Source organism: Idiotropiscis lumnitzeri, chromosome 13 (assembly GCF_059441095.1).
Source record: "Idiotropiscis lumnitzeri isolate Australia: NSW breed Sydney's pygmy pipehorse chromosome 13, RoL_Ilum_1.0, whole genome shotgun sequence".
Classification (NCBI taxonomy): Eukaryota; Metazoa; Chordata; class Actinopteri; order Syngnathiformes; family Syngnathidae; genus Idiotropiscis; species Idiotropiscis lumnitzeri.
This window is the reverse complement of record NC_142403.1, coordinates 4,585,475-4,600,431: the sequence shown is the minus strand read 5'-3', so window position 1 is coordinate 4,600,431 and position 14,957 is coordinate 4,585,475. Positions and strand designations below refer to the sequence as shown.

General features: G+C 41.0%; 1 protein-coding gene across 3 annotated transcripts in view; it reads right to left on the bottom strand.

Annotated features, from left to right (window-relative positions):
- Window positions 1-2,498: 2,498 nt before the first annotated feature.
- ror1 (receptor tyrosine kinase-like orphan receptor 1) overlaps window positions 2,499-14,957 on the bottom strand; it is a 109,884-nt gene continuing 97,425 nt past the window's right edge. For all 3 annotated transcript variants that reach the window (XM_088313507.1, XM_088313509.1, XM_088313508.1), the window contains 8 exons: window positions 14,830-14,957; window positions 13,122-13,439; window positions 12,255-12,500; window positions 11,927-12,141; window positions 7,959-8,138; window positions 6,773-7,000; window positions 5,944-6,308; window positions 2,499-5,049 (listed from right to left, as the gene is read on the bottom strand). In XM_088313507.1, coding sequence (XP_088169633.1) covers window positions 4,356-5,049; window positions 5,944-6,308; window positions 6,773-7,000; window positions 7,959-8,138; window positions 11,927-12,141; window positions 12,255-12,500; window positions 13,122-13,439; window positions 14,830-14,957 — 2,374 coding nt within the window. In that variant the 3' untranslated portion in view covers window positions 2,499-4,355. The remainder of the gene's footprint in view (window positions 5,050-5,943; window positions 6,309-6,772; window positions 7,001-7,958; window positions 8,139-11,926; window positions 12,142-12,254; window positions 12,501-13,121; window positions 13,440-14,829) is intronic.

Here is a 14,957-nt window from a genome sequence, read left to right as displayed (position 1 = left end):
TTTCCACACCACAGGAAATGATTAGTTTGTTGTGATCAAGCCTGTTTTAAGATCTGTTTGTTTTTTTTCTTTCAGTCTTTGGAATGGGTGGAGACTCCAGCGCTCACCTGATGGTCATCATCGTGAGTTGGCTTCTTGAGCGCTGGAGACAGAGCAGCCAGTCGCCGGAATATTGTGTCCCGTTGCCATCTCCCAGTTTGCATCGCGAGTTTTCCTGTTTTGCGTCGATAGTGTCCGCGTAAGTCTTACCTGGCTCTAGTCATTTGATGTAGTCCAATAACCTTGTGTAGTTTAGTTGTCTTTTGTAGTGTATTTAGTGTTCCCACGTGGCTGAGTTTTTCCTTTTTTCTTCGAGTATTCGCTTTGTTTTTCTCCGTTTTGCTTAGTCCTGTTTTTGGCGGCTAGATCCTCGTTTCCACCCATTACCCTTAGTTTATTTGGCGTACCGCGGTTTGTTTCGTTTAGTAGTTAGTGTTTTTTTTTTGTTTGTTTTTTCTTAAGCACATCTGACGTGCTCCCTTTTGTTAAATAAATTTCAATTTAGTTTGATTTCTGCCTCTGTCCGTTTTATTGGGTCCGCCGTGCAACAATACACATTCCTAACAGAGTTACCATAAGGACACACAAAAATCAGTCCCTTGCCATCAAAGAAAATAACAAAATGGACATCAACCACATATACTGACAATGGGATCATCAATACTGCATATAAATGCTCCAAATATTACTCCAGACATGTTATGGTTTTATATATATATATATACATATATATATCCTGTTTAAATAAGAGCACGAGAGATTTAATCAATCCAATGTTTGCTCAAGAACTGTCTTGCATAATAAATCTCCCAACATTTTCAATAGTAGAAATAAAGTGACAAGCAAAATAAATGAGTTGAATAGACTGAAAGACCTTTTGTGTTTTTTGAATGGCCTTCCGGGAGAAAAAGATTTTTCAGCCATAACTGATACTTGCCAGTTTCATCCTTGTCAACAGAAAAATGCCTGGTTCCTCCACCACTTACAGACTTCACTTGTTTGTACCTTTCCTCTTGTTCAGCAAAATCCATCCATTCAACCTCAATTTGTCTCACTGTCCGTTTGGCATTTGTATTTCCTACCAAAGTCGGCCACAACTGAGACTCTCTGAGTCTTCAACTTTGGGGACCTACTTTGCCAGGTCACTCACTGTCTGTCATTAATGGAATGACAGTTTCAGCAATCTGAACAAAAAAACCCAAAATGATTACAGAATCAGATTAATACTCAACACTTAGATCCATTTGATTACATCACAAACTAAAATATCGACAGCGATTATTGGGGAAAGTCTGAAATAAAAACAAAAAAAAACCATACAATTCTGATTTTCTGCAGTAGGAATCTCCACTCTGCTGAGTAACTATTCTCAGGAAAGTTTTACCTACTGTTTGGAAAAAATACACATCACACAAATGGAAAGCAAAGACAGTAGCTGCAGTGGTTTACTTTTTCATCTCTAATTGTCTTCAAGTTTTGAGTTCCATTAAGAATTCTCACCGATGAGTGCCCCTAAAACCGCAGGAGAATGAATTTAATTAACATGTACCCTTAACAACCAAAGTAGTAGATTCACCAGTTTTTGGTTACCATGCCGTATACCATATTGCTACACGATTCTGTTGTTACTAGTATATAAAGCAAAGTGAAGTATTGTCATTGTCATAAGGGCACATGCAGTGCAAAATACAAACTAAGTAACAAATTCATATGCGTTAACGTTGACCAATCAGATGCAACCATAAATGTGCATCCAACAGGAGAGCAGTATCTAGGAGCTATACTCAAACTAAAGCACTTAATTAGACAATATATTAATTTTTTTCCTAATGCTATTTTTTTTCATTCGATAATAAAGTTGAAATTTCTTTAAATCCTCTAAATATCACAATAACATCTAAATTGTATCTATATTTCTATATTTAGAACGCTTTTCCAAAATCGTGCAGCCCTGCTTTAAATATAGTAGTTGTCATGTAACTCATCTTTGAGTATCATTTCAGTACCTCGAGGCTGGGCCGTGCTTCCTTTTGGGAAGTCAAAATATGGTAACCTTACCTTAAAATCACTTGAAATATGGATAGGTTCGGAATATGCAGTAAAATGAAGCCCAACTAAAGTGCACAGAACAAACACGCGGACTAAGTCATGTTTCCTACTCAGGCCTGCTGAGGTCATGCAGTAATGTTATTACAGGCTGACTCTCACGAGGCCAATACGGCTCAAGGGTGCTACCTGCAGGCTAAAATTGGGACTGAAAAAACCCCCCCACAACAACCGCAACGAAACCCATTGGGGAAAAGAAAAAAGTTTTGCTGTCACCTCTAGTGATCGAAACGTTGCACATCGATAAGGTATGAATATCACACAGTATTTCTACAAAATATTAATCACAATCAACTACAGCGTAAACCAAACATCATTTAATAAATGACTGCAATACAAGAACATCTGTGCAAAAATATCCATACAAACAATAGGCCTTTAGGTCAAATGGTACAAATAAAAACATGTAAACTTCCTCAAATTGACACCCAATGGTGAATTAAAACGGACTTTTACCGTTTGTTCTTTAAAAAAAACCCCCAACATGATACAATAGATTCAGCAAAGAAAAATGACTTCGATTTGATTAAAATTCACAGTCTTGCATACAAGTGGTACTATTTGCATTGCTACATTACAAATAGGCTGAATCTTTTAAATCTCACTGAGCCAAAACATTGCCTGTTAAGCATAAATTCATTTTAAAAAAATCATTTGGGCTGGAAATAAGGACAGAAAATCTAACGGGTTAAAAAAATAGTTTTCAGTAAGTTCAATTCGAAGCAAAATCATAACAGTTCAACACGTCTTTTCAACTGTCAAAACACTAACTTGGGTTGTGCCATTACAAAAACATTTTAGAGAATAGAATTGTCTGAATGTGTGCAGAGAGGAAAAGAATGAGAACAAAAGGCAGTGATTGTCGGCTTCATAGGTAGTCTCGTTCAATAACACATGCTCCCGAACAGTTTCTATTAAAGCTGCATCTGCTTCGGGGATTCATGTGCTTCAAATTGATCATCCAATACTAGTAAAGACATCAGAATGCAAAAATAATCACAAGGCTATTCGAGAAGTGAAGAAAAGAGAGAATATTCCAATTTTTTGTCCAAATAAGTACACTTGGGAAGTATTTTTCAATTTAAGTCTCAGCACAAACATGAATGCTTTTAAATGCCAAACATTGTTTTTCTTCTTGTGTCTAATTAAATATAATAACATTCTTTTGGTTGAGGCCGTAATAATTCATGCATATTACAAAAAAAACACATCATAAAAAGGTAGCACAACTCCCCACATCTTTAATGTGACAGTAACATAACAAGGAAAGTATCCTTCAAAATTCTAACATAAAAAAAACAATAAAAAATAATAACCTATCTATATTAAAATATACAAGACTCAAATGTTCCTTTGTGAGATTGAGAGTTGGGAAAGGAATGGCAACGAAGGACAAGTGACACCAGTCAGTTTGCATGTCTGGCAGATGACTTTATTGTTTGATATATGTAAGAACTAAGGCACAAGATGACAGCAAAAACCTGTAGCTACTACTGTCTTGTCAATGCAGAGACATGAAAATGGGAAAAGGGAGCCAATAAATACGCTGCTAGCTGCCTGATTAATGCAGAAAACCAAATGTTAAAGACAATCTTTGGAGCCTAAAAGGTTGAAAACCTTGAATTCCACTTAGAATGTTACTGGTTTTAGCTTGTCATGTCAGTGCACACTTTCATTTATTGCTTCCTATGAAAAGGCTTTGATAAATTGAATTTGTTTTTTCAAAAATACAACAGCAAGGAAGTCACACTGACGCCAGAACGTCACTTGATAATTATTAAGGCCTTAAACGGATACTGGCGCTCGTTTAGATTGCAACAGGACCTTCTTCGGTTACAACATAATTAAAAGTACTCTTATAACTTTGCATTTCATTCACTCATTCATTCAGGACTTATGTACTATATCTACACAAAGGTTAAAATAACAAGGCGCCATTTGAAACACTATGATATTAAGTACACTTGTTTACATGTTGTGTGATTGGCTGGTGACCAGTCCAGGGTATACCGTCCTTGCTTCTCACTCAAAGTCAGACGGGATTAGGCTCCAGCTTCACTGTGACCCAAACAAGCAAAATGGATGGTTGGATGCTTATGTGTGGTAGTTGCAGACCCAAATGTTCCCACAGGCCAGCCTTCACGCGGTCGGCCATTTAATTCTTTGCCCGGGCGGCTGGATGAGAGGCAACAAACCGTTTTTCATTTTATCTACAGGTCTGCAGTGATAACAGCGTCATTATACATCAGCATGTCAGAGTCAGGCGTGAGCAGCGCTGATGTTTGCATGTGGTCCAGCTGTCCCACCGTCTTCTGTGATAGCTGTCCGTACACTTGGACCGGGCCTCCGCCGTTCCCCGGCATAATGCAGTGTGACAACAGCGGCGTGTTGGCGTCGTGGTTAGAGCCCGTGGTGGAGGGAACGCCGCTGACGTGACCCGTGCTTGTGGAGCCGCTGGCGCTGCTGGGCGAACGGCTTTTAGGGGGTGGCAGATGATGCTGGATTACCCGAGCGGGCGGCGCCGGGGGAGGGAAATGAGCGGGAAAAGCTGCATATCCAGGTGGAATGGGGTAGCCATTGACAGGAATAAAGCGCGGGTGTGTTTGAGGCACCGCCATGGGTGCCCATGCTGGAATGGGAGCCATCTGGCCCGGCGGGGGGATCGACTGGGCCGGGTAGAGATAACCGGCGGCGGCGGCGTAGCGAGGGTTGCTCAGGTTGCTGACAGGGCTGGCGCTCAGCGAGGTGGTCTGGGTGGTGGCGTTGCCGCCGGCGCCAGAAGGCGTACTGGAGCTTGCGTGAGATGATGGCCCCTCCCAGGCTCGTAGACGGCCGTGGATGTCCTTGAAGCGAGGTCGTCGAGCTGGCCCCTCCTGCCAGCACTCACTCATCAAACCATAGAACCTAAGTCACATCACACATCAGTGTTATTTTACACACAATGATCAATTCCTGAAAGGGGAAATCAATCCCTAAAATGTCTTTACAAGAATATGTTCTATGCAGGTCCACTATTTGAAACATAGCATTCTGATTAATACTGCATTTTCAAAATATGAACTAAGCAGTCAAATCCACCCATTTTTACACATCTCAGCCATTTTGTCACTTCTGTCGCCTGAAAATGACATCACAGTCGCTCAGGGCTCAGATAGCAATCATGGTTTAGCTTCAGAAAACACGTGCGCTGTGATTGGTCGTTAGCTGTGACAAAATGGCCACCCTTTGAGATGGCAAAAAATGGGTGGATTAGGCAGCTTAACTCATATTCGACAAACATCAATCAGAATGCCACGTTTTACGTGTCCATGACGAGTGAGGGTGCTGAAAACATTTTATTGGGATTTTTTGGGATTGACTTCCCCTTTAAATTTTACAATGACTTCAATTTTCTATTGCGGTGCCAATGTGACCTTGTCAAATAAAATGTTGTGCCTCAATGAATGAGCCAACTTGTGTTATTATACAGAAATAAGGTTACACAAACCTTATTAGCCTGAACAGTTTGGAAGCCACTAAAATACTTGCACTTAATATGCAACATTTTTTTAATTTATATTTCATACGAAGGGAGTATATAAGTATAATGCGCAAGTCTTTATATCTAATTACATAGTTTTCATTAATTGATGAACAGTTGGATATTCTTCATAGTCAGCCTATAACTGGCGCAATTTTTTAAATTAACTTACTAAATATGTCATACTTAGAATAACAACATATTATTATCTGTATTGCACTAAAGAGTGTTCCTAATGGCGTAACCAGTGAATGTATACAGATGCAAAGCACAAATACCTTGGCGGACAGTCTTCAGGACAGGGCAGCAGCTGCCTTTTTCTAACCATCTCCATCACTTCCTGGTTGGAGAAACCATAGAAAGGCTGCAGGCCGTAACTGAAGACCTCCCACAGCACCACCCCAAATGACCAGATGTCCGAGTCTGTGGTGAACTTTCCATAGGCAATGGCCTCGGGAGGCATCCAGCGGATCGGAAAAAGGGTTTTTGGTTGGATGCAATAGTAGTCTGACGAGTAGATGTCTCTGGAGAGGCCCAGGTCAGATATTTTCACGTGGAGCTGCTCGCCAACTAGAATGTTCCTCGCTGCTAGGTCCTTATGAATGTAAAAGTGACTGGCCAAGTACTCCATCCCAGAAGCAACCTGGATTGTATTAGTTAAAAAAAAAGTAAATGAAATCAGGATGTGATTCTTATTGGTATTCAGCACAATCTTCAAAGCGGCCGGAGCTCCATTCATATATTTTCATGCATGATATATGACAAAGTAGGATGTAAGACAGTCTTCAGAACAATGTATTTACTTTATTCACTTTATTATTTTTCATGGCTAAGGTTGCAAAGCAGCAGAACATTCTTGGTCATTTTCCATTACATTACTGGAAACTTCATAATTTGGGGCATACGAAATACATCATAAATAATATAAGCTGTGCGCACGCACACACACACACACCCACGCACACTAAAATAGAGAGTTATGGTCATAGAAGTTAAAGTAATTGTCATTTTGGTGTTATTTGTACATCCACTTATGGAAGTGCAACCAGCCATGACGAAAATAGTGTCAAGGAGAAAAAAAAAAGCGTATTTAAGCTCCATTCTTGCCTGTATGGCCATATGCAGGAAGTCGCCGTGATCCAGGCTGGATTTCACGGTTCCATCCTCGTCACTGCTGCAGCCCACGTCCGAATGTGGCGAACGCATGATGAGGAACTCGTGAAGGTCGCCTTGAGGGAGAAACTCAAAGAGCAAACAGACGGGCTGCTCCTGGGTCACCACACCCAACAGGCACACCACGTTTGGGTGCTGCAGCTCCGTCAGCACGGCGGCCTCCTGCATCAGCAACCAAAATAATGTGAGAGGAATTAATTTGGTCAGAAACATAATCGCACACAACGGGGTTCTTTCTTTACATAAATGCTTCATTTTGAGATTCAGACAGACCGGATGGGAATGTTTTCCTCTCTCGCTTACCTTGACATCCTGATAATAGTGAACTACTGTTTATGTGTTAAACTATTTTCAGTGAACATCCTTAAACACATCTGCAGAAGAAACCGTTTTCAATATATACAGACCACATTGAGAGTATGATCTGTGGAAATAAAACAGGACACGCTTCAGCGCCTGTGGGAAGACGAAGCGTTCCACTGGCAAAGTAGCAGCTTGTAGAAAGGCGTGACTGACACATTTCTTTTTAGAAATCCCCACAAATGTGGAGACTGTCACAGTGTGTGGCTCCACGGAAGCAAGGAAGTACTAACTAATGGTAAGCACAGTAGAAAACTGCGACTGGATCATAAATAAATTGAGTCTAGAATTCAGCTAGTTGCTTGTTTAAAGATATTAATATTTAATTAAGGCTCTTCTTGAAAATAAAGGACCAGAAACCCACACGGTCTATAAATATCTTATAACAACGGGTATGCAATATCAATTGCCTTCCAGCAATGGAAAATGTATACAAACTGTCAACTTGGGAGTCCATTTCCAATCCAAATCATGCTTGGAAGTTCATTAGATTAGAGCAGCCTTATCTCAAAACAGTTTTTCCTGGATCGTGACTAATCAACCATTCCCAGCGGTTTCAAGTCTTCAATTAAGCGGACGTGTGTTTTTCAGGCAGACCAGCTAACGACAGAATGCCTCGGGTCTATTGTGCTATTTAGACGTATATTATTAACTGCGCTATTATTTATTTATTCGTTATACATGCAGCAGCATAACTAGTGCATATTTCAAACTTGGATCTTTTCTTCCAAGAGAATGGACTCATGCTGAGACAGCGTACCTGCTGAAAGTCGCTCCACTGCTGGACGCTCGAGACATCCTTTAAGGTCTTGATGGCAACCAGTTGCGCTTGGTCCATACCCGGAAAGTACAGGTGACCCTTGTATATCTTCCCCAGCGAACACTCTCCGAGCTCTTCCATGAAACGCACCGCCGACAGGGGAAGTTCTTTGGCCTTACTCTGCAGAGGAGAACAGTTTGTGGCAAAGAGTGAGTATGCGATAGACCAAGGAAAAAAAAGCAATGAGAGCCTTATTCTCCTGTCAGGTGTGTGCACTTTACTCATTATTGTCACATAGGTGAAAATTCTGCTGTTGCTTCTAATCTCAATGTTCAATTCAACAGAATGTCACAATAGATGGAAAAAAATGGAAAATCACTCAAGAGCAGAAAACTATACCAAGGTTGAAACGGGGTTGCCAAGTATGTTTGTGTGACCGCAAAGTTGTGGGCAGCAGTTTGTGCAATGAGCAGCGTACACGCTGACAAGATGATAAAAAAGGAGCTGGCAGTGAATTGGGCTTAGCGTGAAGCTACGCACAATCACAAAACAAGGATATGTGTCCTGCTAACAGCTAGGTATGCTGCAAGTGCATAAAAAACATAACTCAACATATTCAACACAACGGACTCAATAAAAACATTGAAAATTATCAGCGTCACTTGTGCCTGAAAGACCATTTAGAGTATTTGTCTTATTTGAAACATAAACAAAAGTAAAATATGAACATAGATACATATATACTTTTTTTCAGGTGGAGAACCAGACCACAAAAATGCAGCCAGGCAAAGAGAGATGAGAGTTAACTGTTCAAAATTGCATTTAAAATCTTTAACATGTGTCTAACTATGAAGTACATTAGGTTATTTGGGGAGAGGAACACTGCTTTAACAAGGCCATATTTCCAGTGATCAAATTTTATGACAGCTAAAGATACTTGAAAGTAATCAAACATCATATTATGCGTGTAACCACGATAGGCGTCCAGAGAAAAGGAATGTTGTCGCACAATTTCAAATTGGCTAAAATACTGAAGACGTTCTCCGGCCATGCAATGACATGCTTGGCCTCCCTGTAGGAGCCCCGATGGGGGGGGGGCTCAGTGTGCGTGTGATGTGATGTGACACACATGCTTTTAGTTAAAAGTCTGTTTCACCGCCCCACCCAAAGCCTCAGATCCTCCTTACACCGCCACATTTTGTGTGGAAGTGTTGTGTATGTGTGTCTAAGTGGTTGGTCACAGGCATTGACCCCTGTGCGATCCTGCACAGAAGCCAAGCAGTCGCTGGGAGGAAAAGGAGACCAAATAATTTGTTAGTTTTGAGGAAATAGTATCATGCTATGAGATGTGAACATCTACTTGTGAATATTTTTAGTTAAATTATGTACAACTGTAAATTATATTATCTTATAGCTGGGAATGACACGATCGTTATTTTCTTTATTCATTTAATCCATGTGCCATGTACAAAATGTACAAAAACTTTTTGGCAACTCATTCATACCCCAAACAATACCTTAGAATTTTATAAATCAGGCTAGAACTAATAAGGAGCTTTTAGAATGGTGCAAAAGATTGCATTAGGAATGATTTTAATCAATATTAATAACAAATGTGAACTACATTTTTAAAGAGATGCAAGAAAACTTTTCTAGCTTATTTTATTGGGCGCTGATTGTAAATCTGCCCTTTGTTTTTTCCCTGAGCACATCAGGTTATCATAAAAATCCATCCATCCATCCATTATCAAAGCCGCTCATCCTCACGAGCTGGAGCCTATTCCAGCCGTCATCGGGCAGTAGGCGGGGTACACCCTGAACTGGATGCCAGTCAATCGCAGGGCACCCATAGAAACACAACCACTCGCACTCACAATCACGCGTAGGGCCAATTTAAAGTGTCAAATAAACCTACCATGCATGTTTTTGGAACGTGGAAGGAAACTGGATTACCCGCAGAAAACCCTCACAGGCATGGGAGAACATGCAAATTCCTCACAGGAAGGCTGTGGCTGGATCCAAACCCACGATCTTTGCAATGTAAGACGGACGTGCTAACCAGTCAACCACTCCACTGTGCCGCCAATTTAACAACAACAACAACAACAATAACAATAACAACAATAACAATAATAATAATACTAATTCTAAATTAAAGGTTAGTTTTTTTCTCGAACCACTGGCGGAGCATGAGGGGGCCCACAGGGGCACTGCTCCCCCCTAAAATATGCTTGGAAAGTGACAATTCACCCCCCGCCAGAAATTTGTTTCCACATTTCCTAGTTCTGCCATTGTCTGAAACGTATGATAAAATCCATATTGTAGTAGTTTGAACTTAAAAAAATAAAAAATGAAAATACATCAAACACCTGATGAATGTAATTTTTTGAATCAGCCTTAAAAAAACACATTTTGGGAGCCATACAGCCATCTCTGATTAACATTTTGTGTTGATCTTAGTAATTAATGTTAATAACTATGAAACAGCATTTCCCCCGATTAAGAAGATACCTATTACAAAAAATAAAATTACACTTTGACAACGTATCCGAACTCTTTGGGGGTTTAACGCTTAATTGTTATGGAAAAGCAAATTTTTCCACATTTCAATACATGACAATTCCATTCATACATGGTGGTCACAGTTCGAAGCTCCTTTTGATCCTTTTAAACCTGACACAAGGTCATTCAAACAGAGCGAGGAGGCCAGAAACTCCCGCACCTCACTGGTAAAAAGTAAATAAAATATATTAATGACACCTGACACCTCTGCCATATTCCATGGACGTCTCCACAGACACTGACAGGAATATTATGCATTCCGCCTTGAACACAGGCAGACAGTCCGTCTCGTTAGTTCCCCACCACCACTACCAAAGTGATGTGGTCAAACGCAGAGAGAAATGCAGCCTTGAGAAAAGTACAATCTACGACTGCGTGAGCAGTAGTTTGCTATGTCAAAAGGAGGCGTGTGGGAGCAACAAAAAGAAGTGCACTCAAACATTCCAGAACCTGCTGGGCTTTGATGAAAAAGATATGAAGATCTCCTCGACATGCACGACCGCAGCAGTCAGCCAGCTATTGGACTAAACACACACTGGGAGGTGCTGTGTTATGACTCTCTCTTGCAGTCTGCTCTCATGACTTCAAAAGGCTAACACAAGACTTCATTTTGAGTCGCCACAGGCTAGCCCAAAAGGGAGTACAAGTGTATATAATATTATGCGTGTGGATAGAAGTGAAAAGGTGTGCATGTATAGCTCAACTGGTCACAATACAAAATTCTGCAGTTTCCCATAGGAATGCTCAATTATTCATTATTTGGATGATTCGCCATGGCACAACAACAACCGCCCCAAAAAACAAACAAAACAGGCCCAGAACTTTTAAATGAATAAAAAGAAATACACCAAAAAGGGGAAAAAAAAGAATGAAGACAAAAAATGTATAGTGACAAACAGTTGTAATGTTATGAGACGAAGGGGGCAATATCACAAGAAAAATTATTCATTATTTGGATGATTCAGTGTAGTACTACACCATGGCACAAAAAAAATTACCCCAGAACTTTTAAATGAGTAAAAAGACATACACCAAAAAGGGAAAAAGGAATGATGATGTTCAGTGACAAAAAGACGTAGGCAGCAATATTACAAGAAAAAAAGAAAAGCAATATATATATATATAAAAAAATTGTCATCTAAAAGAATTGTACGTCTTTCCAAAAGAGATTGTTTTTCCTCTCGGGATATGTCGTGTACGAATAATTTTACATATCATATTTTTCTGGTTAATGATGGGACAAACAACAATAGCGGCAATTTCAATACACGTAGTTATTTCCATCTTATTTTTCCCCTTGGAAAAAGGTGACGATTTATGTGATATTCTGCTAAGATTCACTGAGAAATTACAATTGCACGTCGGGAATTAGGTGTGTATTGAGAGAAGGACAAAATGTGATGTACCTTCGGCTTGTATGCTGTTGTGAGCATGGACATCTCGACGTTTTGCCCTCGCACCGGTTTGGGTTGGCGAGGGGCGGGTGGCCTGGCGGACTTCTGGTTGTTGCGACACACACAAATGAAGAAGAAGAGCAAGGCAATAGCCAACGGGATGGCCACACTTGGAACCAGGATGTATAAGATCTCCATGTTGCCGCCACCAGATTTCTCTTTATGGTCTACAGGAAATAAAATCACACCGGCGGATGGGAATTAAAAAAAAAAAAATGACTAGGAATTAACGGAGAACATTATTGACATTCAAGTCTAAAATTTGAATGTAATGTCGCACCACAGATGGGTATGTCGCAGAGCTCCATGCGGACCCCCTCATCCAGTGTGAAGCACCAGGGGGCCTCGTGTTTGTTTCCTGGGTTGCGGCAGTACGAATGACCCCCGTTGAGCTCCGGGTAGCGAGCAGCCAGGAAGTTGTGGCTATGAGGATACTGCGAGTTCCACGGTTGACACTGACGGCCTGACGTGGTCATGCTGATTGTGCCGCGATATTCTGATCCGCTGCTGTTGTAACACTTGTGATCTGACGAAGAACAAACAAGATGATATAACAGTGGACTCTGTTTCCTTGCTTGGGGTTTCCTGTTAAAATTTAGAGGCCTTCTTTGCCAAGATGTTTTTTTTATTTTTTTTAGACAGATAGAAGCCATCCTGATTGAGGTCGCCGGGAACAAAAAGTCAAACAATGATTGGCATTCGTATTACACCGTTGGACTATTTAGAGTCTTTTTTTTAACCAAAGTACAAGTTTTTGAATGAGGTAGGAACCCACACACGAGAACAAATTCCAAACATAGCTGGAGGCGAGATTCAAACCCTCAACCTTAGAACTGAGAACAGTGCCAGACACTGGGCCATCGTGATTTGTAATATGAATATCAGAAATTGGATTGCCAATAATTATATAAAAAACACTCGAGATAGGAATTTGCATTAACACAAAGTTGAATGGATGAATCACAACATCCCAATCAGGTCTAGTCGGTTTCGAATCAACGAGTGATTTTTGGTTTACAAAGGCTATATATCAATAAATGCAATCACTGGCCACATCATCAGGTACGCCCAGCCAGGGCCTTCTCTTATCTTGCTTTCTAATCTCGCTAAATAAGGTCCCCAAAGTAAGGAATCAGAGGTGCCTTACTTTTGTTAATGGGCTCTGCCATGGGGATGCCGATCCTCAGACAGTTGGCTGCCTCGAGACTGTCTGAGGCTGCCAGATCCTCACAGTTAGGCAGCTTCAGTCTTTTCAGGATGATCGGGTTTGAGCGGGCGATGATGTACTCGGTCTTGCACAAGTCATTCTCCAGGATCTCACACTCATCCTTGCACAGGTCCCGAGGTTTGTCCGCTCCTGTGCTGCGGTCACACGTTGGGAAGGCGAAGTGGCAGAGGGACGGGATGGCAAACTGAGAGCAGCGATCAGAGAGATGGTTGGACGTTCCGATCATGGTGAAGGCCGCTAGGGAGCAAAGTGGACAAAGTCAGTTATGGGCAAGAGAGACCATAAAAACATAGACATTCTCTTTCTGTATTTTGCAGCCATTATCTAATCCGTTTCTCCTGACAAGGATGGTGGGTGTGCTTGAGCCTATTCCAGCTGTCTTCGGGCAATAGACGGGGTTCATCCTGAACCGGTTGCAAGCCAATCGATGGGCGCACATAGACGAATAACAATCCGCACTCACACCCACGGCCAATTTAAAGCGTTCAATCAACCTACCATGCATGTCTTTGGAATGTGGCAGGAAACCCACGCAGGCACATGAAGAACATACAAACTCCACACAGGAAGCTGGAATCTAACCCTGCACCTCTGAACTGTGAGGCCATCGTGCTAACCAGTCATCGACCGTGCCGCCCCATTCTGTATTTTCTTTTATTAAAATACAATTTTTTGACAGTCAACAAAGGAGTAAATGTTATACTCATATAGTTAACCACGCACATGCCTGAAGGATCAAAGTGATCAACTGACAATAAAAACCTGCAGTTTTAAAAGCGTGAGAGCATGATTCATAGACTGTGCAGTTATTGCAAACACATGCGTTTTTGTGGCGGGGATTATCGCTAAAGCAGCTCTTTGTGGGGGGAGCGGACAGGCAATTAAAGGTGAATGCGGAAAATTGGCTATTTTCCAAACCACGAGCACAAGTTCTTGAAATAAAAGTGATTTTTGAAATGACTGAAGGCATCTTGAAATGGAAAGCTGCTGAGTGTTCCGGCCACCTTAAAAGCAACGCTTCTCAGTCCTACTTCACACCTCTTGCAAATACTCCAAGTGGCATCGTAAAAGTGCTCTGTCAGTGGTCCTCACGTCCCAGATTAGAAGGGTGACATCATTAGTAGAATCAATAACATATGCATTACCTAAGACCACAGCATGCCTGCATTTGAACAGCAAAATAATTGAGAGGATTGGCCGTGTAGTTTAATTCTATTATGATGCTGAAATACAGTTTTATGAGTAAGTAAAGACATTTTTAGAAAGGTTCAAATTTAGCCGGAAGTTGGGAATCAAGACTTTCCTTGTAAGGCAACGATAAATTGAACTGTGATGTAAAACGTTTGACATGAACTAGACATTTTTGGACATTTTAGACAGAATTCTGGACTGGATGGAATTCAATTTATTAAGAAATTGGCTAGCAGATATTCCAGAAAATATTCAAAGTGAATTGAGAGAGGACTACACCTTATATAGCGGTCATTTTAATGAAAAAAAAAAAATATTCCCCGATTTGCTAACTTGTTCAGAAGTGACATTGTCCTACTTATATTATAAAAGTTTACTGTATGCTGTGTAACACTTGAAAGGTGGACTGATGAGGAAACCGATATTTGTTCCTCACCTGTTATCTGAGTCTCTATCTCGCCCTGCATCTGCAATGAGTCGACAAAGATGCTGCGATTTCCAATGAAGCGGGCGCAGGCGATGCCTCGGTATGGCTGGCAGAATCCCTCCTCATCAAAATCTTCC